Here is a 27,159-nt window from a genome sequence, read left to right on the forward strand (position 1 = left end):
CTGGAATGAAGAAGAACAAGTGTATACGTATTACATATGCTAAAAAACTGGAATCTGAACTGAGAAAGTAAATTAATGTGTATGCACAATGTAAGTGCATATTAACACATTACCATTAACCAGAGAAAACAAAAAGCACAAATATCCTGAAATAAAAAGTAAAAAATAAACTGCAAATAATGCATAAAGGTAATAATAATAATAATGGTATTTAGTGTTTACTAAATACCCTTATTATTATTAGCTTTATGCATTATTTGCAGTTTATTTCAGGATATTTGTGCTTTTTGTTTTCTCTGTGTATTACATATGCTATACACACCAATGATGATTACACAGATAATACACTCGCTAGATGAAAGCAGCTGAGACAAACGAATACAGAAATTGACTTCTCACCATCCTCAGATCCATCATCATTCTTTTACGTTTACCTATAAATTAAGGCTTTTGGGGACTTTAACCCAGACTGGTGAAACCACCGCACTTGTCGGTCTCAGGCCATCAATCTCCTATGTGATTGGGACCAGACCCAAATGGCTGCTGATTGTATGCGGAAGACTGCACGCCTTCACTAAAAAACAGCATGAAGACGGAGTGACACAACACGCACTCATTTAGCCCCAGTGCCTAGAAAACACATTGAGCCACACGTATCTGTAGCTGGAGCGGACAGACACTGACAGCATGGCACGACCATCTGTAACAGGACACTGCTAGCAATGGCTATGAGAAACGAGGAGCAGACCGGGCTGTGTATAGCACACCATGCTTCATTATGGACATGTGAATACTGGGAAAAGGAAGACATGGAAAAATAAAAATCTTTAAAAGTGATCCTGACAGCTGATTCATGCTGCCCATATTCTGCTCGCACAGAGGCAGAGCCCGCTCAGTCGTTCCAGGCAGTCATTTTTTACTGCGAAACATGGCAGAGTTTCAGAAGGGACATTCAAAAGCTGGCCGGGGAACATGCTACTCGAGTGACTAGCCCAAGGGGCTGGTCCCCAGAGGCTTTTCTCCGCCCGCTGTGTGTATAGGGAAAGACCTGTCCAGGAGAGTGGGGATGGGGATAAGTCCCTTGGGCTAGTCACCCGAGCAGCATGTTCCCCGGCTGGCTATCAAATGTATATCAATTATCAAATGGAGTCTATATATTAAATTAATGGCACTTCAGATTAATATCATATACATGTACTCAAGCGAATATTACGGTAATTCGGTCGAGTGAAGCAAACCATAGAAGAAGAAAAAAAAAAAACAACAATATTTAGACAACATTAAAACAAGAGTGCCCAGTAGGGATAGACACTTCTCTATCTGAAGAGATATGTGTTACTGCTATTTATCCAAAACGAAAGAGTAAGAAATACAGCTCTGGCAAAAATTAAGAGACCACTTTCAAATGTTCAGTTTGTCTGATTTTTCTCTTCATAGGTATATTTTTGAGTAAAATGTAAATTGCTCTTCTATGCTATAAACTTCTGACAACAAGTCTTCGAAATTCCAAGCAATAAATTTTGCATTTTTTTTCTGATAAAGAAAATTGATCAAAATAAAAAAAAAAAAAAAAGTGCTTTCAGACCCCAAATTAAAAAAAAAAAACAAAAAACAAAAAAAAACACATTATTGTTTTCACATCCACCTTTCGAAAAGGTCTGTGAAGCACAAATGGGTTCAACAAGCTCAATAACCCCCTAGATGAATTCGTTGACGAGTCTAGTTTCCAAAATGGGGTCACTGGTCGGTATGTGTGCTATTTTGGTACCTCAGGGGTTCTGCAAATGAGACATGATGTCTGCTATCTATTCCAGCCAAATTTACAATCCAAATGACACTTTTTCCCTTCCGAGCTACAGTGATTTCTACTTTTTCATGTTACCTCTTGCAAAAGTGAAAAATTTGGGGCTAAATGAAAACAAAAAAAAAAAAAAAGAAAAGAAAAATTCAATATGACAACCTAATGTTATCAAATTCTGTGTAGTACCCACGAGTTCAAAATGCTCACTACACCTTTGGATAAAATCCTTGAGGGGTACAGTTTCCAAAATGAGGTCACTTGTGGGGGTTTTCCTGTGCAAATGTGACATGGCGCCCTCAATCTATTTCAGCCAAATTTGTGTTCCAAAATTCAAATGGTGCTCCTTCCATTCTCAGCCCTGACGTTTGTCCAAACTGAGGTTTCTGACCACATACGGGGTATCAGCGCGTGCAGAAGAAACTAGGAAACAAATAGTGGGGTCCGATTTCTTGTGCTATTCCTTGTAAAAATTAAAAAATTGGGCTAAAGCAACATTTTAGAGTCAAAATTACAATCTATTTAAATTTTTCATTCGACTTTGTATTAACTCCTGTGTAGCACCTGAAGGGATAAACTTCTCAACAGCAGTTTTGATGTATTTGAGGGGTGCTGTTTTTTAAAATAGTAATACTTTGGGGGAATTGTTTCCAATATATAGATCCTCTCAAAGTCAATTTAAATCTGAATAGGTCTCTAAAGAAACAGATTTTGCAAATTTTTGAAAAAAGGAGATCGTGCTACCAAATTTTAAACCCTTCTAACATCATAACTGAATAAAATGACGTTTGATAAAATGATGCAGACGTAAAGTGGACATATGGGAAATGTTATTTATTATTTTGCATGGTGTGACTAACTAGTTTAAGGACATGAAGATTCAAAGTCTGTAAAAAAACAAAAAAACAAAAGAACTTTTCAAAAAATTTCAACAAAATTCCGATATTCCGGGTGAAGGGGTAAGCCCATCAATGTCATCTCTGGACTGTATTACACAGCAGTAAGAGGTTAAAATTACAATAGGAACCCACAAAATTTGGCCCCTATGGGAAACAACTGTGATTCAGATGTCAAGACAATGGGTAGAGCGCGGAGGTTCAGACTGTTGTGAAGAATGGCCTCATATTCAACAATTACATCCAAGTCTCAATACATCCAAAGACTCACAACCATTAAGTGTCATCACGTAGTTTTTATACAAGCGTATAACAAAGTCTCACAATGAAAAGCAACACTGATATGGTATAAATCTCAAATTGAGCACTTTATCCAGCCATCCCAGAGTATATATTAACTATAGAACGGTACAATGCGGATATACAGCTGCCATCTATAGCAAGTGCTTTATGAGGTTATGAACGGCCACCAAAGCACGACAAAGTGTATCAAGCCCATCAGTGTGGCAACAGTCTTTACAGTAAATTTGGTAAAGGGGTGTGGGGAAAACATTTCTAATTCTACATCCGAGAATTAATAGGTTAGATGGCTAAAAGATACTGGAAAATCCCGAGTAGGAATTTATGAAAAGAAAACATCTACGACGATGAGTCACCGGAAGAAAGCAACAATCCGGGAAGCACAGATAAAGTATACAAAAAATAACATACCAAATCCAGAACCAGCTTTTTTTTTAGGATCAGTTACTAAAATTCCAAAATTTACACTTTAAAAAACTATAATCCAGTACAAAGGAGAGAATCCATTAGTGGCTGTCATCTGGGGGCAAAGATTGCAAATTAGACAGAATGTGATAAACCCACAGATTCCACTTTTCCTTCAGCTATAAACGTGCAGACTGTGCTTTCACCTGCTGTTTGGGTCATTACCAGTTATACAAGTGTGCTAGACCTCCAAGCAAAAGAATAATCTAAAATACACAAGGATCGCTTTCTCTTATCTAATCTGTCTCAGCTGATGACATGTCTGTTTAAGCAAATACTTGTGTTCTCCATGAAATTCCAAATCACCTTTTTGGTGTCTGTATGTACACCTTAAGGCCCCGTCACACATAGCGTTCTCGCTAGCGAGATCGTTGCTGAGTCACAATTTTTGTGACATAACAGCGATCTCACAAGCGAGATCACTGTGTGTGACAGCGATCAGCGACCGCCCCCCCTGCCGGTATCGCTGATTGCTGCAGGAAAGGCCAGGACTTTTTTTTGGTCGCTGGTCTCCCGCTGGCCACCACGCATCGCTGCGTGTGAAATGCGGGAGACCAGCGATCTGCTGGTAACTAATGTACACATCGGGTATCCAAGGGACGTGCGTCCCTTAGATACCCGATGTGTACGTTAGTTACCAGCTTCCTGCATCAGCGCGCTGGTTACTAACGTGCACAGCGACGCCGGGCGTCGCTGTGCTGATCGCTGGTGAAGCTGTCTGACAGCTCACCAGCGATCACATAGCGACTCACCAGCGATCCTGACACATTGATATCGTTGTCAGGATCGCTGGTGAGTCGCTATGTGTGACTCCAGCCTTAGAACACTTGTTTGCTCCATAGCCATTTATCTGTACCCAACAAACATTGATCGCTCTTCCTGCCATTTACAGTGGGTACGGAAAGTATTCAGACCCCTTTAAATTTTTCACTTTTTCATTATAGCCATTTGGTAAATAATGCAAAAAAGTTAATTTTTTTCTCAATGTACACTCTGCACCCCATCTTGACTGAAAAAAAAAAACAAACACAAATGTAGAAATTTTTGCAAATTTATTAAAAAAGAAAAACTGAAATATAACATGGTCATACAGTAAGTAGTTAGTCCCTTTGCTCAGCATGAGTCTTCTTGGGAATGATGCAATAAGTTTTTCACACCTGGATTTGGGGATCCTCTGCCATTCTTCCTTGCAGATCCTTTCCAGTTCAGTCAGGTTGGATGGAGAACGTTGGTGGACAGCCATTTTCAGGTCTCTCCAGAGATGCTCAATTGGGTTTAGGTCAGGGCTCTGGCTGGGCCAGTCAAGAGTGATCGCAGAGTTATTCTGAAGCAACTCCTTTGTTATTTTAGCTGTGTGATTAAGGTCACTGTCTTGTTGGAAGGTGAACCTTCGGCCAAATCTGAGGTCCAGAGCACTCTGGAAGCGGTTTTCATCCAGCATATCTCTGTACTTGGCCGCATTCATGTTTCCTTCAATTGCAACCAATCGTCCTGTCACTGCAGCTGAAAAACACCCCCATAGCATGATGCTGCCACCACCATGTTTCACTGTTGGGATTGTATTGGGCAGGTGATGAGCAGTGCCTGGTTTTCTCCACACATACCGCTTAGAATTATCACCAAATAGATCTATCTTCGTCTCATCAGACCAGAGAATCTTATTTCTCATAGTCTGGAAGTCCTTCATGTGTTTTTTTAGCAGACTATGCGGGCTTTCATATGTCTTGCACTGAGGAGAAGCTTCCATCGAGCCACTCTGCCATAAATGCCCGACTGGTGGAGTTGATTTTGTGGAACTTTCTCCCATCTCCCTACTGCATCTGTGGAGCTCAGCCACAGTGATCTTGGGGTTCTTCTTTACCTCTCTCACCAAGGCTCTTCTCCCACAATTGCTCAGTTTGGCTGGACCGCCAGGTCTAAGAAGACTTCTGGTGGTCCCAAACTTCTTCCATTTAAGGATTATAGAGGCCACCGTGCTCTTAAGAACCTTGAGTATTGCAGAAATTCTTTTGTAACCTTGGGCAGATCTGTACCTTGCCACAACTCTGTCTCTGAGCTCCTCGGCCAGTTCCTTTGACCTCATGATTCCCATCTGGTCTGACATGCACTGAGGTGTGAGGTCTTATATAGACAGATGTGTGCCTTTACAAATCAAGTCCTATCAGTTTAAGTAAGCACAGCTGAACTCCAATGAAGGAGTAGAATCATCTCAATTGGGGGGGGGGGGGACAAGGAAATGGACAGCATGTGACTTAAATATGAGTGTCTGAGAAAGGGTCTGAATATTTATGACCATGTGATATTTCATTTTTTTTTTTTTTAATAAATTTGCAAAAATTTCTACATTTCTGTTTTCAGTCAAGATGGGGTGCAGAGTGCACAATAATGAGAAAAAAAAATGAATTTTGAATTTAACAAATAGCTGCAATGAAACAGAGTGAAGAATTTAAACGGGGTCTGAATATTTTCCGTACCCACTGTACAAATCGAATCTGCAACTAATTTTACTCTTCTGATGAAGAGTGGTCTCCCACACGCAACTTTCCTGTGTACTATGGCTCTCCTAGGGCCTTCGTAACAAATGGTTTTGAGGATCACACTGCAATAACTAAAAGGAAGTTGCATATGATGTGTGTATATTAAGACCCTTATCAGAAAAAATTACTTAAAAACTATGCTTCCTAAATGAAACTGTGAATGGTTGTCTGGTGAAAACATAATAGAATAGGTGATAACATGTGAAGACCCCACCAATCAACAGAAGGGAGAACTTTGATCTCTGTTAGAATGGAAGGCAGCACGCATGCTCACCCGCTGCTCCCTTCACTCCCCATGGTGCTGCAGAGCGCTGCACTCTGCTTTTTCCAGCAACTCCGTAGAAAATGAATACACAGGTGGTCTGCAATGTCTCTATGCCTCCTAAAAGAAAAGTTGACCCCTTCATGACTGGAGGTATTTTTGTTTATCCGTTTTCATTTTTTTTCCTTCCCTACTTCCCAGAGCCATAACTTTTTACTTTTTGGTCAAAATGGCCATATGAGGGCTTGTTTTTTGTGGTACAAGTTGTACTTTTGAACAACACCATTAGTTTTAACATATCGTATACTAGAAAAAGGGAAATAAAAATTCCAAGTGAAATTGCAAAAAAAAAAGTGCAATTCCAAAGTGGGTTTTTTTTTTTTTAAACCATCCTCACTAAATCTGACCTGCCATTATGATTCTCCAGGTCATTACAAGTTCGTAGACAGCAACCATGCCTAGGTTATTTTTTATTTAAGTGGTGATAAAAAATCCAAACAGGAAAAAAAAAAAAAAAAAAGGTGCCATTTTCTGAGACCTGTAGCGTCTCCATTTTTTGTGATCTGGGGCTGCGTGAGAGATTATTTGCGCACCAAGCTGACGTGTTTTTATTGATACCATTTTGGTGTAGATACGATCTTTTGATCGCCAGTTATTGCATTTTATTGCAATGCAGAAGGGACCAAAAAAACTTAATTCTGAAGTTTTGAATTTTTTTCTCATTACACCGTTTAGAGATCGGGTAAATTATTTTTTATATTGATAAACTGGGCGATTCCGAACGCGGCGATACCAAATATGTGTATACTTGATGTTTTTATTGTTTCATTTTGAATGTGGCGAAAGGGGGGGTGATATGAACTTATATATTTTTTTAAAACTTTTTTTTTTCCTTTTTGCATGCTTCAATAGTTTCCATCACACTATACCTGAGGAAGACATTTTATACTGTCGAAACGCGTTGTATGTGCTTTTTCTTGAGAAATATTAAAAACCTTTTTTGGATAATAAGAAGCCTTGGATCCTACACCTACGGGAGCGCAAATAGCCTGGTATAAAATCTAATCAATAGTTTCCATGGGAGACTAGAAGCTGCAGTTGTTGGATCCTCTCTGCTACACACAGGCGATGATCAGATTTTGCCTGAGTGGAGCAGAAATGCTCACTTGCCGTCAGTGCCGACCACCGGGTGGCACTCATAACAATCCAGTTATGACAACCATAGAGGTCTGCTAGAGACCTAAGGTTGTCATGCCAACCCATCGGTGACCCGCAATCACTTGACAACGTCACTGATGGGTGGAATTTCCGGCGCTTCCTGAAACCACGAGTTAAATGTTGCAGTCAGAGATTGGCTGCAGAATTTAACAGGTTAACAGCCGCAGGTGGATCGTGATTCCACCTGCAGCTCTTAGAGGCATATGTCCGCTGTTCAAAACAGCAGACGTGCCAGGAAAGATATTGGCTCAGCGCTGGAGCCCACATCAAAAGGGAGAGATTCCGACGTGGGCGTACTATTATGCCCAACGTCGTCGGAAAGGGGATAAAGAGGTTCCCAATCCCAATGAAAACAAATTAACACTTACCCAGGATGGGATGGGTGATAACTTGCTGATTGTGAGGATCCAATCGTTGAGACCCCTATCAATCAGTAAAATGGAGAACTTTTCTCTTTTGTTAGAACAGCGATGCAGTGTGTCAACCTTTGCTACATTCACTCTCCATGGTGCTGCTGAGAAGTGCACTTTACTTTCCTCGGCAGCCCCATAGAGAATGAATGGATTAACGATTAGCTGCACAACTTACGGCTTCATTTTGATACAAAATTCCCCATTCTGCCAATCGGTGCAGGTCCCAGCAGTGGGACATTCACTGATCTCAATGATCTGCAGACAGTTGATAATGATAACTTGTTTTCACTGGACAACCCCTTTAAGCAACTTTTTAATAATCTTCAGTAACAGTTTTCTACTATTTTGCTGCTGCTGAGCATCTATAAATCCTTTAATCAACCTGCAAAAACTCTTTACAAACTTCATAAGAGCTCCTGCTTCTGAAGGCTTCTCTCAGTGTTAGTGATAGCAGAAGGTTTATACACTGATCTGCAGTGGACAAGGAAGAAAGTGTCTCTAGTGGAAAGTGGAAATAAATGCAGAATAGCAGCTGTGCTCATACATGAAAGCAAGGGAAGACCGTAGCATCCTGAATACTCACACAGCTCAAAGATGTTTATTTTTTACTCACTTATATAGCACCATTAATTCCACAGTGCTTTACAAACATCATCATCACTGTCTCCATTGAAGGTTACAATCTAGATTCTCTATCAGTATTTCTGTAAAGTGTGGGAGGAAACCGCTGAACTTGGAGGAAACCCGCACAAACACGGGGAGAACATACAAACTCATTGCAGATATTGTCATTGGTGGAATTTGAACCTTGGATCCTGTTTAACTCCCATAGAAATAAATGAGAGCTACCCATATGCACGGACATCACGTTTACTCCCTAGCTGGATGCAGAGACAGCCTGACCACCAGCCAGGATAAAGGTTGGCGACCCTGTGCCAGGTGTCCAGAAAGGAGACACAAAGTTATAAGACATTTATGCCGTATCTTGTGGATATGCAATTAATGTTTACAATAGGAAATACAATTGAATTGAAATATATTCATTTAAAACATGGCCCCTATCCTGAGATCAGGTCATATCATGCCGGGTGAATGTGTCAGGACAGCAAGTGTGAGGAGCAATGCCAAAAGGACACTAGGAGTAAGCCGGCAAGGAGCAATCTTATACTTAAAAAGTAGGCATCCCAAATTCTGCAATTAGAAAAGTCCTAACCGTTCACACAACAATGTAGGGATCCATAATCTATAAAGCCTCATACATAATAGAGGGCGGCTGTACACTATGGGCACTCATTTAATGGTACTTACATGTCCTACAGTGTGAAATGGATAATGCCGCTTCCCAGAAAGTGCTGCCTACTAATGAGTATGGACTGGAGAGAGAATGACAAAAATGCACAGGGAAGATCCTAAAGCGTTCAGATTATTGTAGACAGCAGTGATGATTATTCAACCTCACCGTTAATAACTCATAAACCACTTTTCCCAACTTATGTATTTTCAGCACTTCTAAATGCTCTCTTGTAGAACACAAACCTCGCTGTGCTCTCCCATGGGCTGACCCATCTGCCATGAAGCAGGAAAAGTAAGCAGTAAGCAAAAGTTAAAGATGCATGCTAAAATGAACCGGGCAGGAATATATCAGCGTGTGCGGCTGGGAGAGCGAGAGCTACGGAGGAAAAAATGCCATCGGAATATAATGTATATGGCTGGGTAGACTTTATATGACCCGAGAATCAGAGTCCTAGAGACTGGAAGCGTGTCAGATGTCCAACAGAAGAAACAGAAACATGAAATAATCTGATTGGTACCATGTAATACCACAGACAATACCGTCTGGCACCTACTACTACATCCAAACATGGGTATTTCCTGCATAGTGCAAGAGAAGGACAGACAGGGCTCTGGTCCGGAATAGTCAGGGTTCCGGGCGGTCAGTTGCGCACAGCGCAAGTACCCCGTCCGGCTTGACTCTGCCAGGGTCCTCCATGGTTGGTTATTCCGCTGTGAGTCCCTGCGAGATCAGGAAGGTGGCAGCTGCCTGACTCGCTGTTACTGCGCTCGTTTTCCCTGGTGCACACGCCGACCTGTACTTCCGGCGCTCTGACGTCACCGGTAGTGCGCCGCGACCCCTCTCCAAGCAACTTCCGGTCCTCGCACTATGGCCGACGTTGGAGCCGAGAGAATCCACTGCAGGAGAAAGCGGCTCTACCCAGGGGCATCATCCCACCCACCCCTGGTCTCTGTGGCCGAGGGACCCCCACCCAGGAAGGTTTCAGCGCCGTGGCTACTTGACAGGGGGAAGGTTTGGACGAGCCGCCCAATCCCCCTGGGCCCCTCCGGTAAGGTGAATCCTCTTGTGCAGGGACAGGAGGAAACACTGAGTGAATGTGGGTGGGGAAAGCTTTTAACCTCTTGTGTGCTCTTCCCGTCCCTGCAAGGAGGCGAAAGACGTCCTCCCTGGTGCTGTCAGGAGGGACGTCCTGAAAATCAAAGTTTTGGAACTATTTTCTCTGCTGGAGCAATATGCAGTCACCTAAAGCAGCCCACCATATTACTCCACAGGACTCGTGGTGAGCTCACAGTTATGTCCATTTGGGGGGTCGTAGGTTGCATAAATAGATACCGCACCTAGTGAATCGTCACTTAAGTATTACTGTTACTCAGGCACAGTCTGTTCTCCTGACATTGACTTTATGAAGTCTGGACTGCCCTTTATATTTGTAGGCATTTAGTCCAGGAAAGGTATGATTGAGAAATATTACATTTAGGGTTTCATCAAAGAAAAGGTCGTCTTGTTGTCACTTGTGGGCTCACATGAATTGGCCAATTTAAGCGCCAACTACTTTCATTTTTAAGTATATGTAAAGATCAGTAATGTAGTCCAATTTCATATATTCAATGTTTGCATACATCTTGGCGCTTACAGAGCGCTGCTGTATGCTTTTCTGAGTATATTATGCAGTCATTGCAGCTTGCACCTGTTCACACTTGCTTCATTCTGTTCGGGGGTGCAGGTCAGTTTTTTTGTAGCTCTGTGGACACCTCTATTTTAGGAAATACTTTATTACCCATTTAAAAAAAAATAATCTGGAAAGTATTAGACCTCTGTGTTGTGCAGTTCCTCTAGTTTTCTATGAATAGTTTTCAGTTATTAGCATGTTGCACACCTTCATGCCCATTAAACGCCAGGAAAACAATGAAGACTCCTATGGAATGACTACAAGCTTTATGTATTAAAAAACATAGATTCTTTCAATTTTCAATAAAGCAAAACCATCAAGTAAATATAGAAGCTGCACTGCTCTGTTTCAGCACCACAGCTCCTTATAGAAGCGCACTCAAAGTTTTTATCCTCACTGGGTCTGTTCACATTAGGCTTTATTTTTTAGTGATTTTGTTATGCAAATTTTCAGTTGCGTTTTACAGTATCAGCAAAGTCTATGACATTTCAGAAGTCTCATGCACACACCCTGTTTTTTTTGTCATCAGTATTTTGTGCTTTGCATGGTTTTTGCACAATACAATAGAGCATGTCACTTCTTTCAGCGTTTTTCACCCATTGAAAGTAATTGGTTGTGAAAAAATGCTGAAAATCCGCACCAAAAATCACAGGTGGTATAAGGTTTTGCAGCTTTTTCTCGTGTCAAAACCTCATTAAATATATTGATTTTTTTTTTTTTGCACTAAACTAAAGAAAAAACAAGCAAAACTATTTCTGCAGCTACTTCTCTGCCAAGAGAGCAGGTTTTGCTGCAAAAAAGCTGAAGAAAGTGTGAACATACCCTTAATATAGCAGTCATCATAGTATACAGCACTGTGTACTTACAACTGCTCATTTTCCCTTCTGCCCAGTTAATTTGTCTCTTTTCCATTAGGTCTATGACATCACGCGATTAAAAAACTGACTAGCTGAATCCTTCTAAGTACTATGTAGAATCAGGAATTGCTTTTTCCATGCATTAGTCATCATTAAAACAACAGTTCTACATCATTGCAAAATTCCTGGCAGGAGGAGGACGGGAGCAGCTAGGTCAGGAGCTGAAGAGGGGGATGACTCATGCAGGGGAAAGAGACCTCCTGTTTCTACACAGAGCTTAGAAGGATTCGGCTAGTCAGTTTTTAATCATGTGATGTCACAGACCTAATGGAAGAGACAAGAATCAGCTGGGTAGAAAGGCAAAATGAGCAATTGTAAATATACAGTGCTATATAATATGATGACTGCAATATATGAAGAGGATGAAAACTTTGATGGGAGGAGGAGAAGGAGGTGGGGGAGGAGGAGGTGAAGGAGGAGGAGAAGTAGGTGAAGCAGGAGGAGAAGTAGGTGAAGGAGGAGGAGTGCTTATTTAACTCTGCTGCTACATAACAGACAAAAAGTTTGTATGAGAACAAGAGACTTTACAGCAGCAAACATCATCTCACGAGTGCTAATAATGAGAGTATGCGAAAAAATGGTAAACCACAAAGTGCGCGCCATGGCAAACAAATTATAAGACGCTATTAATATTAACACTTACATGAGGAGACAGTTTTATCGTTCATATTCCGGCAAAACCGAAAACTAAACATTTTCCCAGAAAAATTTTTATATTTTAGGAAATCATATTGTTCTATCAATTAAATAACGTCTTAGCTGCTCTAGTAATGCCATGCTACGTGGGAATTTTATGTAATGGACTATGTAAGGACGCATGTACACGTGTCGCCATAGGATGATACGCATATTTTACTCTAAATGCAATGGAGGAGGGAGCTGATTCTGACGCGATCCATTGAAAAGTCAACGGCGCCGAACTGATCCTCCATCTATGTTTGAACAAATGATCCTGGGGGAACACGAAAAATTATCCTGGGAACACATTCGTAGGGTGAAATGATCTTGTGAGCCGCAAAAGATCACCGTTCTTGTCAGCACATCACCCTGTGTAAACAGGGCTCGTGGTACCAAGAACAATGGAAGCCTATGCGCACTAAGTGATTTATTACTGATTATTCAGTGCGCATCTAATGCCGGGACTGTGTAAACAGGCGACGAAACGACCACAGATCATGCCACAGATCGGCAGTATAAACGGACCTTTATGGAAGAATAAACTTAGGTTGCCATTAATCTCTCCATCCTACCATTTTCTCTATAGCCAAGTAGGTTTGGGCAAGTTTCATTTCAATACCCAATAATTTTATTCTCCTGGGAGAGAAGCTGCCACTACTGAAATAACCGGGTGTGCATGTGTATGAGTGAAGGTCGGGGGGGGGAATAGCTGTTTGCCAAATAAGTGTCTAGCCGACGGCCATCTACAATGTATTGGCACCTTCCACCCAAAAGGAAGTGATCCATCTAAAAATACCATATTGTGGCCTTATAAGACCGTGCAGGGGTCCTTATTTTAGACCCCTCTATTGGCTTTATCAAAGCAGATAGATGCTACAAAGAGTGACTCCCTCACTGGAGGACTCAATGTCTATGTGTAACAGTCAGACAAATGATTCCAATAGGCACAATGTAATGCTACTTTTCTCCAGTGGAGGCGCTGCAGACAAACTGAACACTGATTTACATTGCATAAATGACTCACCTCTGATAAAAATGTCTGAGCGGACTTCTGTGCCCCCACGTGTAGCAGGTACTCATACACATATAGAGCTAATCTGGAAAAACAAAAAGAGACTGATGTAACTAAAGTGAATTGGTAAGTGACAAAGCATTGCACTGTACACCACAAACAACGCAACTTTCTACTTTGATGTGGTCATAAACCATCTTAAAGGATTATGCAGGAGAGATCAGGGTTACAAGCCCTGTCAGTAACTTACAGTTGTGGCTAAAAGTATTGACACCCCTGCAATTCTGTCAGATAATACTCAGTTTCTTCCTGAAAATGATTGCAATCACAAATTCTTTGGTATTATTATCTTCATTTAATTTGTCTTAAATGAAAAAACACAAGAGAATGAAGCAAAAAGCAAAACATTGATCATTTCACACAAAACTCCAAAAATGGGCCAGACAAAAGTATTGGCACCCTCAGCCTAATACTTGGTTGCACAACCTTTAGCCAAAATAACTGCAACCAACCGCTTCCGGTAACCATCAATGCGTTTCTTACAATGTTCTGCTGGAATTTTAGACCATTCTTCTTTGGCAAACTGCTCCAGGTCCCTGATATTAGAAGGGTGCCTTCTCCAAACTGCCATTTTTAGATCTCTCCACAGGTGTTCTATGGGATTCAGGTCTGGACTCATTGCTGGCCACCTTAGAAGTCTCCAGTGCTTTCTCTCAAACCATTTTCTAGTGCTTTTTGAAGTGTGTTTTGGGTCACTGTCCTGCTGGAAGACCCATGACCTCTGAGGGAGACCCAGCTTTCGCAAACTGGGCCCTACATTATGCTGCAAAATTTGTTGGTAGTTTTCAGATTTCATAATGCCATGCACACGGTCAAGCAGTCCAGTGCCAGAGGCAGCAAAGCAACCCCAAAACATCAGGGAACCTCAACCATGTTTGACTGTAGGGACCGTGTTTTTTTCTTTGAATGCCTTTTATTTTCTACTGTAAATTCTATGTTGATGCCTTTCCCCAAAAAGCTCTACTTTTGTCTCATCTGACCAGAGAACATTCTTCCAAAACGTTTTAGGCTTTTTCAGGTAAGTTTTGGCAAACTCCAGCCTGGCTTTTTTATGTCTCGGGGTAAGAAGTGGGGTCTTCCTGGGTCTTCTACCATACAGTCCCTTTTCATTCAGACGCCGACAGATAGTACGCGTTGTCACTGTTGTACCCTCGGACTGCAGGGCAGCTTGAACTTGTTTGGATGTTAGTCGAGGTTCTTTATCCAACATTCGCACAATCTTGCGTTGAAATCTCTTGTCAATTTTTCTTTTCCGTCCACATCTAGGGAGGTAAGCCACAGTGCCATGGGCTTTAAACTTCTTGATGACACTGCACACGGTAGACACAGGAACATTCAGGTCTTTGGAGATGGACTTGTAGCCTTGAGATTGCTCATGCTTCCTCACAATTTGGTTTCTCAAGTCCTCAGACAGTTCTTTGGTCTTCTTTCTTTTCTCCATGCTCAATGTGGTAGACACAAGGACACAGGACAGAGGTTGAGTCAACTTTAATCCATGTCAACTGGCTGCAAGTGTGATTTAGCTATTGCCAACACCTGTTAGGCGCCACAGGTAAGTTACAGGTGCTGTTAATTACACAAATTAGAGAAGCATCACATGATTTTTCAAACAGTGCCAATACTTTTGTCCACCCTCTTTTTTATGTTTGGTGTGGAATTATATTCAATTTGGCTTTAGGACAATTCTTTTTGTGTTTTTTCATTTAAGACAAATTAAATGAAGATAATAATACCAAAGAATTTGTGTTTGCAATCATTTTCAGGAAGAAACTGAGTATTATCTGACAAAATTGCAGGGGTGTCAATACTTTTGGCCACAACTGTAACTCACTGACAGATTCACTTTTCACTCACTAATCAGTCTGCTACGTACAGTTATTCACAGAGGCTGTAACAGCGAAGTGGTGCATCATTTTCATGAAACCCAGCTTCAAAGAGGATTCCACACATAATATTTACTGACCCATCATCGAAAACCCTTCCTTTTCATGAGTGCCTTATAACGTTCCACTGCATTGAGTATACCATAAAATTACACATTACCAACTCCCTATATATGCAATCACAGCTGAATAGGGACGCTATGATGAACACCATTTCTATATCTCTGTTACTACATAAGCTGTTGGTAAAATATAACTGATAAATTAGCTGCAGAAAAAGTGGCAGACTTTTCAAAAGAGCTCTCCCCAATCAGTTACCAGCTATAGCAGCATTGGACACGGCAAGTATTCATATAATTACTATATATATATATATATATATATATATATATATATATATATATATATATATATATATACAGTGCCTACAAGTAGTATTCAACCCCCTGCAGATTTAGCAGGTTTACACATTCGGAATTAACTTGGCATTGTGACATTTGGACTGTAGATCAGCCTGGAAGTGTGAAATGCACTGCAGCAAAAAAGAATGTTATTTCTTTGTTTAATTTTTTTTTAAATTGTGAAAAGTTTATTCAGAGGGTCATTTATTATTCAACCCCTCAAACCACCAGAATTCTGTTTGGTTCCCCTAAAGTATTAAGAAGTATTTCAGGCACAAAGAACAATGAGCTTCACATGTTTGGATTAATTATCTCTTTTTCCAGCCTTTTCTGACTATTTAAGACCCTCCCCAAACTTGTGAACAGCACTCATACATGGTCAACATGGGAAAGACAAAGGAGCATTCCAAGGCCATCAGAGACAAGATCGTGGAGGGTCACAAGGCTGGCAAGGGGTACAAAACCCTTTCCAAGGAGTTGGGCCTACCTGTCTCCACTGTTGGGAGCATCATCCGGAAGTGGAAGGCTTATGGAACTACTGTTAGCCTTCCACGGCCTGGACAGCCTTTGAAAGTTTCCTCCAGTGCCGAGGCCAGGCTTGTCCGAAGAGTCAAGGCTAACCCAAGGACAACAAGGAAGGAGCTCCGGGAAGATCTCATGGCAGTGGGGACATTGGTTTCAGTCAAAACCATAAGTAACGTACTCCACCGCAATGGTCTCCGTTCCAGACGAGCCCGTAAGGTACCTTTACTTTCAAAGCGTCATGTCAAGGATCGTCTACAGTTTGCTCATGATCACTTGGAGGACTCTGAGACAGACTGGTTCAAGGTTCTCTGTTCTGATGAGACCAAGATCGAGATCTTTGGTGCCAACCACACACGTGACGTTTGGAGACTGGATGGCACTGCATACGACCCCAAGAATACCATCCCTACAGTCAAGCATGGTGGTGGCAGCATCATGCTGTGGGGCTGTTTCTCAGCCAAGGGGCCTGGCCATCTGGTCCGCATCCATGGGAAGATGGATAGCACGGCCTACCTGGAGATTTTTGCCAAGAACCTCCGCTCCTCCATCAAGGATCTTAAGATGGGTCGTCATTTCATCTTCCAACAAGACAACGATCCAAAGCACACAGCCAAGAAAACCAAGGCCTGGTTCAAGAGGGAAAAAATCAAGGTGTTGGAGTGGCCTAGTCAGTCTCCTGACCTTAACCCAATTGAAAACTTGTGGAAGGAGCTAAAGATTAAAGTCCACATGAGACACCCAAAGAACCTAGATAACTTGGAGAAGATCTGCATGGAGGAGTGGGCCAAGATAACTCCAGAGACCTGTGCCGGCCTGATCAGGTCTTATAAAAGACGATTATTAGCTGTAATTGCAAACAAGGGTTATTCCACAAAATATTAAACCTAGGGGTTGAATAATAATTGACCCACACTTTTATGTTTAAAATTTATTAAAATTTAACTGAGCAACATAACTTTTTGGTTTGTAAGATTTATGCATCTGTTAATAAATCCTGCTCTTGTGTGAAGTTTGAAGGTTCTAACTTATTTGCATCTTATCAAACCTGCTAAATCTGCAGGGGGTTGAATACTACTTGTAGGCACTGTATATATAGTATAGTATAGTATAGTATATGTGTGTGTGTAGTGACCACTGTGTCCGCTAGGGGGCGCTGTGTGGGTGTCCCAGGACAGGCGTATAAGCATTTCCAGTGTCCTGATAGGGGTAGGATGCTGAATGATCGTAATGTATCTCAAGGTGAGTTGCCTTGAGATGAAGACTTGTGTATGTGTTGATCAGCAGTGATACTGCTGAGGTTTCGTGACAATGGGTTAGGGAGAGCTACCTACAAATCCACCCAGGGGTGTGGCTAGAACGCCATAGTAAAGAATGTATGAATGCTTTTAGGACCTGTGATGAGGTCATAGCCATGTAACCCGGTGAGCGTGGCTACGGACCATATAAGGTGGCCAGGGTAGGTCACATGAGTGAATGCTTGGACCCGGTTGGTCCATTGTGGAAGGTCCCGCTGGGAAGATGGGGCTTCTTTCCTGACAGCACGTGAAGTGGCTGTGAGTAATGGCTGCAAGCGTCTGACAGTTCCCAGGGGAGAGGGAATGAACGTCTGCAGTGAGTTGAAGCACCCCTGACGGGGGAAGATATCTGTGAGGCTGAAGAGCCTGAGTACTGGACACTGCGTAACCTGTGCGACCACAGGCTTAACAGAGGGAAGCTCTGTCATGAACGCTATGCTGATTATATGAACTTTATGTTGCTGCTGTGGGTTTACGATGCCTGAATAAACTGCATGGATTGTTATTGTTTTATGGAAAACCCATGCCAGATGTGATTATTTGGCTGCCAAGCGAGTGTCCCCCAACCTTGAATGACAGTGCTACCTTACAATTGGTGGAGAATGCTATGGGCAGTGTTGTAGCCTTGTTGCTAAAAGCAACGGATGAGGACTGCAAAATTCGGTTGCTAAGGGCAACGGTTTCCAAAAGCACATGGGGCAGTGCTGGCAACGCTGAGTCAGGAGGGCTGACGGTGTTCCAAGCCGTGTGATATACTGATCGGGGTCAGTGGAAGAGACGTATAGGACACCTCTGCGGTAGAGGGGTCAGAGAACCTGTGCGAGCAGCAGGGGACGGTCGTGAAAACAGTGTGATGTGCTGACCGGAGTCAGAGAAAGAGACTGTGGATTGTGATAGGGTGCCTCTGTAGATATGAGGTACCCGAGGACCTGTGTGGCCGACACAGGTAACGGACAGGTGTTCATGTTGTACTGACCTGGGTCAGTGAGAAAGACTGTGTACCTGGAGGGTTCAGTGAGCAAGGTCCTGGAGGGTCAGTGTTGGGAGGTTCTGGGTTAAGAATCAGATCCCTGGAGCACGTGGTATGACCTTGGACCTGGTGAGGCATAAGTGTTGGACAGTCTCAGGCGGAGACGGATGTCCTGAGCCACTGGACCTGGTGAGGCCGGTGTGCTGGGAAACCCTGGGAGGAGGGTCGGCTCCCTGAATAGCACCCGGTGCGCCCTGTGTGTTGGACGGTCTCAGGAAAGAAGACGGACGTCCTGAAGAGCACACAGACAGGACACTTGAGTTTTGTGTTGCATGTGTGCTTTTTTTCTTTTCTCTTTCAAGTCAGCCTGCGGTGGCTCAGTGGGGGTCAAGAAGGTAACAAGCGGCTTCCTATAACTCGGCGGGGTGACACCAGAAGCTGTGTGTGAGCGGCAGCCGGAGATCGGTGACAGCAGGAGCTGTGGTGGTGCCAGCAAGGACTTGTGTGGTATCGTAAAAGAGACATAAACTGTGTTGTGTGAACTGTGGTCTAAGAAGACCTGTAGAACAGACATGGGAAAATCCCGAAAGGGGGCGGTGACCCAAATCGGGGTGGTAGCCCAAAAGGGGGTGGAGTCCCAGAGGGAGGCGTTGACCCAAATTGGGGTGGTAGCCCAAAAAGGGGGTGGAATCCCAGAGTGGGGCGGTGACCCAAAACGGGGCGGTGCAGAGAGGGGCCGGTGTGTCAAAAGAGGAACAGCAATGTTCGTGTATGACTTTTACAGAATGTGAGATATTCTTTCCAGATAACGACGGGCCACAGGTGTGTACCGTAATGATGCACAGAGAAGGAGTCTCGGGTTGGCTGGACTCAAAAAGTCAGGTGACTCTGATAGGAACTCCTCACTTTCTGTCTGGCCGAGAAGATGGTCCAGGTTCGCTGTAAACATGGGGTCACGGTGAACTATGCGGTAGACAGAGTAACGTTTGAGGGGTCCACAAGTGGTGAGTGCCAAGGTGGCGGGATACCACCTGACTTAGTGTATGCCTTGGAGAGGGGCCGGGACTTTGTTGTGTTTGATGATGTATGGTAGGAGGTTGGAGACGTTTCTACTGTTGGGCTGACAGATACTGAGACGGTGACGGCTCCTGAGCTGGACAGGTCAGAGGCAGGTGTGACCGAAAGAAGAGGCACGTCTGCCCAACGGACGGATCTGACGTCTCGTGACAGGACTGACATTGACCGGATTGATAAGACGGCTGAAGTATTCACACGGTTAGTGGGTAACTGGAAGGATTACTCGACAGGCCGGGGTGACTCAGACTCTGGGGTTGACTGTGGCTCTGAGAGAGAAAGGGAGCACAGAATAGAAGAGCTAGAGAAAGAAGTCTCTGATCTCAAAGGTCACAAGACCCTTAGGAAAGAGATGGAAGAACTCAGAGGAGTAGTAAAAGGTCTTCTGCGGGAGAAGAGCTTGGACGGAGATGTACAGCGGCTGGGTCCGACTGGTGGTGGGATGGAGCTGCCGGTGCCCGTCTTGGCAGAGGGTCGTAAAGAGATGAAATCTCGTGAATTTGAGGAGCTAAGAACTGAAGAAGACAGTCACCCGGTCGGGTCAACTCTAGTGTGGGAAGTGTCCGTGGTAAAGCCAGAGCCTTCTGTCCAGGAAGAGAGCAAGACCACGACCTTCATATCCGTGATCGAGGTACAAGAAGACATGCAAGAAGCCTGTGCTGAGGAAGGTGTGCATGTGGCTTTCAAAAAGGGGGTCAAGGCGTGTAAGGTGCACTGGACACCTGAGACTCGGCAATTGGTGGTAGTATCAGCCAGGGAAGACTCAGCAAAGCGGGTAGCTGTCCTGAAAAACATGCATATGCAATGTCTTCACGCCAAACAGTTGGTCAGGCGGAGTAATATGAAAGCTGCTCGACTCCTAGAGTTAGCAAGGGAGGCTATGGATCGGCTGGGTTTGCGGAAAGATGCGATTCCGGTACCCAAAGGTCTGATTGGGAGAATCATTGGAAGACTCGGGAAGGTAATGCAAGACCTTGCAAAAGGTCTCCGGTGTGGTGAGGATCCCTCCTGATGATGAAGACCAGGTATCTAGTAAAGAGGCCATGGTGCCCATCATGGTGGTTGGCTCCGTGGAAAGCCTGAGAAACTTCCGGATGCTCTTGGAGTATCGAGTGGGGTACCTGCAAGAGATTGAGCAGTTGAGGCTGGACCTTCGGCGGATCAATAAAGAGGTACGGAACACCAGGTGGCGGCCGCCTTCAACCCAAGATGTAAGGACCCAAAGGGTTCCTCCAAGTAGTGACATTACAGATGGCCGAAGAATGTCAGCAAGTGGCAGTTCGACAGGCAGTACGAGGCTGAGAGACCTTAGTTCCTGTGAGACGCTGAATGGGTCAGACTCAGGCCAGACGGTAGGCTCGATTAAGACTTATGATCGCACCAACCGTGAGAGCCAGTCAGTGAGAGAAAGGAGTGTGGTGACTAAACAGTGTCTGATGACGCAGACAGACTGTGACTGGAGGGCCAAAGATCAGGGCCGATATTCTGACTGCTGGGGGCGGGGGAGGCCTAACGTAGAGATGAGGCCATATGACGGACGGAGACGGTTCTCTCGACCTGTAGGGCAAGGTGTAATGAGTGCCCGGTTGCGAAATCCTGTGGTAATGTGTGTTCAACCCCACAAGTTTGAACAGAGGGGGAAGTATGTGGTGTAGTGACCACTGTGTCCGCCAGGGCTGTGGAGTCGGAGTCGGAGTCGTGGAGTCGGAGTCGGTGCTCATTTTGGTGGAGTCGGAGTCGGAGTTGGTATAAAATGGACCGACTCCGAAAATATATAATAAATTGGGTACAGTAATTCAATGCAGGATGTGCTGAATATTTTTTTTTATAGGAGTTTGGGAAAGTTATGAAATGTCCTATAAATGACTGTTCTATTCCTGATCTAAGGCTACATTCACGCACAGCGTTTTTCCTGTGTTTTTTGAGGATACGTTTTTCAGCTGCAAAAGCTGATCATCTTTTTAAAAAACTGCATCACCTGAAAGGTTTTTGAGCTCATAGATAATGTTTTCAATAGCAAAAGCAGATTAGAAATCTGCTCTATCTATATATCCATTTATCCATATCTGTCTATCCATATCGTATCTGTACCAAAAAGAATGAAAACCGGGTAGTACACCAATATATATTCTGTTCTATCTAAATATCTTGATTATTGGATCATAAAAATGATTAAATGTCTGAGGTTCACATTGTACTACAATAAATTTTTCACTTAAATATAAGCAATATGTGTGGGAGTCGGAGTCGGAGTCGTGGAGTCGGAGTTGGAGTCGGTGTAAGGGAAATTGAGGAGTCGGAGTCGCAAGTTTGGCTTACCGACTCTACAGCCCTGGTGTCCGCAAGGGGGCGCTGTGTGGGTGTCCCAGGACAGGCGTATAAGCATTTCCAGTGTCCTGATAGGTGTAGGATGCTGAATGATCGTAATGTATCTCAAGGTGGGCAGCCTTGAGATGAAGACTTGTGTATGTGTTGAACAGCAGTGATACTGCTGAGGTTTCGTGACAATGGGTTAGGGAGAGCTACCTACAAATCCACCCAGGGGTGTGGCTAGAATGCCATAGTAAAGAATGTATGAATGCTTGTAGGACCTGTGATGAGGTCATAGCCACGTGACCCGGTGGGCGTGGCTACGGACCATATAAGGTGGCCAGGGTAGGTCACATGAGTGAATGCTTGGATCCGGTTGGTCCGTTGTGGAAGGTCCCGCTGGGAAGAAGGGGCTTCCTGCCTGACAGCACGTGAATGCTGTGGGTAATGGCTGCAAGCGTCTGACAGTTCCCAGGGGAGAGAGGGAATGAACGTCTGCAGTGAGCTGAAACAGCCATGAGGTAAACCCTGACGGGGTGAGATATCTGTGAGGCTGAAGAGTACTGGACATTGCGTAACCTGTGTGACCACAGGCTTAACAGAGGGAAGCTCTGTCATGAACGCTATGCTGATTATATGAACTTTATGTTGCTGCTGTGGGTTTATGATGCCTGAATAAACTGCATGGATTGTTATTGTTTTATGGAAAACCTGTGCCGGACGTGATTATGTGGCTGCCAAGCGAGTGTCCCCAACCTTGAATGATAGCTCTACCTTACAATATATATTATATACACATGCACACACACATTTATACACACATGCATACACACGAACACACAATATGACATGTGGCATGATGGAGTACATCCTTCAAGCATCTCCGTGTCATAGAGATATCCGTTACAACATGCTTGTTAAACCGCAACTAATCTCCAGACCTGAAACCATCCTACATAGAAGAGCATTAAAAATGTATGGAGAAGGATTGCTGAGCTAGCAGCAATAAGGAAAGCCAGAGGGAACGAGAAATAAAAATACATAAGATACAGCAGCATTAGCAATACACGTCCTCAGAAGAATGCTTGAGTAATCTGTACAGAACGCCAAAAACATTTCTTGTAGCAAGTCCTACATCATCATCATCATCATCTCACTCGGAGATCGTCTGCCAGAGCTGGGTCAGAAACGCTCATAGTAGTCTACTTCTAACAACAGGGTCCAAGTAAAGTCCTGAAACATGGGACTCCGTCTGATGTTCCCCAGAGCTCCAGAGTAATCTGTAATACCCCAGAGATCTAGGAGCTTTACAAACGGGAACAATGAAAGGCCAAATGAGACAAATCATATACAAAGCGGTTCAGGCTACGTTCACATTTGTGTGTGAGGATTCTATGTCAATGGGGTCAATCACACACGGGTAGTGACGTCATACAATGGATCCCACAATGTATTTTTTTAAAGAATGGATATCACAATAAAAGTGTAACCAAGGCCTTATACCTAGAAAAAAGTATGCAAAAAAAAAAAAAGTCACACAGTATACTGAAATTCCCTTTCGGAATGGATCGGTGGCAGCCTGTGTACACCACCACTCCATTCATTTCCTAGTACCGCGCTCCGCTGTTTCCAGCATTCCCATAGACTATGAATAGAGCCCCCCATTCTGATAGCACATTTTAGGGCTCAGATATTGGGGTAGATGGGAAGAGTCATCTTTGGTTTGGTGATAAAGGATCATTACTAACAATAAAAGTTAAGAAAACCTTACTCACCAGACCGATGGCGATGAAAATGGACGATTTCAACCAGAACTAGTGATTGTTGGCTATAGGTTACATAAAAAGTGAACACTCGGTTTAGCCAAAACATAATACACCATAATCTTCATTAAAAAGTAGTTGTCAATGTTTGTTAAGGTCATCCCATAGTTACTAGGACACAAGTGTGGATGGGTCCCTTGGTTGTTATAATATTGTCCCTTCCTGCTACTGTATATATCGGCTATTCACTTGAGCCAACTGCAGCCAGTGAAAGACAGCGGATCGGTGGTTGTTTGATGTCCTGCTTAGTCAGTCTCACCAGAACTGCTTGTTCCTCAGAATATTCATTAATACAATCATTGTGTGCGCCTATAATATCATATCCTCATCAGCACATCATGCGTTTACAGGTACGTGATGACGATAGTTAGGATTTTTAAGCCAGCCACATCTGATACATGAGCGGTTTGCCTGTTCGTTGGGTGATTGTCAGCTGGGTCAGATGGGCCAATAGTTGGAAATGAGAACTAGCCCCAGATCTGGCAAAGTGAGCAGACCTGGGGCATGATAACTCTTACTTGTCAAATTCATGATGAACCTTGCGTTATGCAAAAACTGTGACTTTTCAACGCTTTTCTCGTCAGAAATCTGGAGAAAAAGCTTTGACGAATCCCCCCCAAAGACTAAACTGCCTGAAGACTCGTATGATATGAAGATTTGTATTTTATGTGTTCTTCCCAGTTCATGTACAATATGTGTAGCAATCAGCGTATACATCACAACACAATTTTTATGCAACTAATCTATTATAGCATGAGATCGGTGCTATAGAGATATTTTATACACTCACGTTCAGGACCTTGAAAAAGTTCCCTCTTTATCTTTAGCACATACGCGATTTAGCCACATGAACACAAATCTAGCCGTCTCCACTAGAAGTACCACACTGAAAGCACCCAGCCAAAGATAAAGTGAATACATCAGTTCTGATTACAAGATTATACTTGATTACAACCTACAGGTGCAAACTATGCAAACACGTTCACATTTTACATCCTCCACGCAAATCACAGGAGCAGACCGAGAAGGCTGCTCCTGGAGAAAGAACACCAAAATCTCAGCAGCATGAGCAACGGCCAATACAACGTCATGATGTCCAAAGAAATACAATGACCGGCACGCAGCTTTGTGCATATTTCTGGACCACATCAGTCATTTAATAGTCAATCCTTAAAGGGTTTTTGCATAAAACAGAGTAAATGCTTAGAAACTCAATATATAGATAATTTATTGTGCTTTGGGGGGGGGGTGTTCAGCTCCGTCTGCAACTTTCATCTACACTGCAAAAACTAAAATTCCCAGCTTCTACATCCTACTTCTACTCAGTGCTGCAGGCCCCTTCCTCTCGTGTGCTCCTGACTAGCCTCACCTCTCTGAATTGAAAACTCAATGCTGTGCTGGTGGCAGGACGACTGATAAATGTGTAGCACAGCACAGGCTTCCAACACATCTGTTATACTTTACTCAGTTCAGCTGCATCCAGGAAAGATATTTGTCATATTACCAAGCTAATCAAAGATTAGAATACACTCTGAGCTTTTGCGCAGACCCTAGCCGACTTTATATTTTGCCATCTGCATCAACATAGCTGAACGTGGTCCTTTTATCATTAACCTATTAGATGGTTCCAGCAGAATTCAACAGTCCTGCACTTTGCTCTGGCTGTACAATGGAGCTTGTAATAACTTGGCAGAGTAGATATGACACAATCAGGGCTGAGCTGTGTTTATTGGCTGCTGCTGACAGAATAGTGATGGAAAAAAGTGCAAGTGCTGCTCCGTTAATGCACATGGCAAAGGATTATCTTCTGCCATATGCATCAAAATAGCGACATTCGCATTTTCACATCAGTAATCTGACAGCAGCAGGCATCAAATACAGTTCAGCTCTGCTTGTTTCTGCTACACACTGCTTTTTTGTGTTGGCACGGCTGAGCCCACTGCTGGGAACCAGCTACCAGATCAATGATGTAGAGACAAATGCAGCTATATTGAAGTAGATGGCAGAAGGTAATAGTTGATCTGACAGACTACTGTACAGGACCATACAGTGCATAGACGACTAGTGAATGGCAAACATACAATCCACAGTGGTGGAAGCATAATAGAGCAAGGCTGGAAGCCAGCTGAGAGGCTGTACTAGCTGGGCATGCCCAGCCAGGAGCAGAAGACCTACAGCAGGACAAACCCAGAGGAGCATCTCTAGGGGGTTAATTTGTGAAACACGGGGCACAAATGAATAACTATATATGTACATTATTATAACACCATATTGTGTTTTTGTCAATAACTTTTTTAAGGGTATGTATCATCGCAAAATGACCTGTTTAAATCGGGTTGCTTTTGGCAAATTTTTTATATCACAATCTGTATAATATAAACAGATTATAGATAGTTAAATTCATTTTTCCTGTTCTTTCAATAAGGCTTTTCAATAGTCTCATTATCATCAGAGGCAGCACAACACATTGTACCTTCACAGTGGCCTTTGCACGCACTCATTAGTGGTTCCACTTAGTGACGGGTAGGCTGTCATTTGCGGATTAGGACCATGCATTGGATGCCTAGGCATAAAAAATTCGGGTTCTTAGAATAAAATGCAAGTTATACTGAAGCTTTTCCTACAAATCAGTATATCAGTCTGCTCAGCTTCTGCTGCGTCTGAAAGCTCCCTGCAGAAAAGACATTTTCAGTGACAGATTACCTTTAACAACTTACGGTATTGCCCATTGAAGTTCACGTGCCTGTAGGTGCTTCTCAGGAAGGATAGGTGTGCACATGGGACACATGGCGTATGTAACTCACAGGGGGCATGACAGTACAACACTTGCGTGTTTGGCTTCCAGACGGCATCATATTTTTACCATTATAAATATGTACAGATTTTCATGCACAGCCTCAATGGCCATCAAAACAGAAAACACAATCATTAATTGAACCTACTAAAAATAATTGCACTGAGTAATAGACCATTTATAGCTTATTATTAATTAGCACGCTGGTAATTTAGGAATAAAAGGCAAAGCCTTGGCAAGGCAGCTCCTCTGTACAATAATCAATGTTATCAGTTATGGTCCCAATGCAACACTTACATGGCAATAAGAGCACACACAGTGCTCACAATTACTCCGACTGATGGTAATTAATTACACAAAGTGCTGTTTTAAATAGAGATTTCAAGTAAGCAATTAAGAAATGGTAAATAAAAACAAAGACATTGCATTGCTTGGTAGAAATATATATTTTAGTCCTTCATTATAATAGGAAAATCTTCCTATAGCAGTCATTTGCCGCATACGTTATTACACCGGGTGCAGAGCCACATAAGAATACGGCTCGTTTAAGAAACACATATTTACA

General features: G+C 43.1%; 1 protein-coding gene across 2 annotated transcripts in view; it reads right to left on the bottom strand.

Annotated features, from left to right (window-relative positions):
* Nucleotides 1–27,159, bottom strand: part of SSBP2 (single stranded DNA binding protein 2) — a 252,053-nt gene that overhangs the window by 167,691 nt on the left and 57,203 nt on the right. For both annotated transcript variants that reach the window (XM_073582256.1, XM_073582178.1), the window contains exon 2: nucleotides 13,472–13,544. In XM_073582256.1, coding sequence (XP_073438357.1) covers nucleotides 13,472–13,544 — 73 coding nt within the window. The remainder of the gene's footprint in view (nucleotides 1–13,471; nucleotides 13,545–27,159) is intronic.

This window comes from Dendrobates tinctorius, unplaced genomic scaffold (genome assembly GCF_039654945.1).
Source record: "Dendrobates tinctorius isolate UK_male_01 unplaced genomic scaffold, ASM3965494v1 ptg000003l, whole genome shotgun sequence".
In the NCBI taxonomy this organism is placed as follows: domain Eukaryota; kingdom Metazoa; phylum Chordata; class Amphibia; order Anura; family Dendrobatidae; genus Dendrobates; species Dendrobates tinctorius.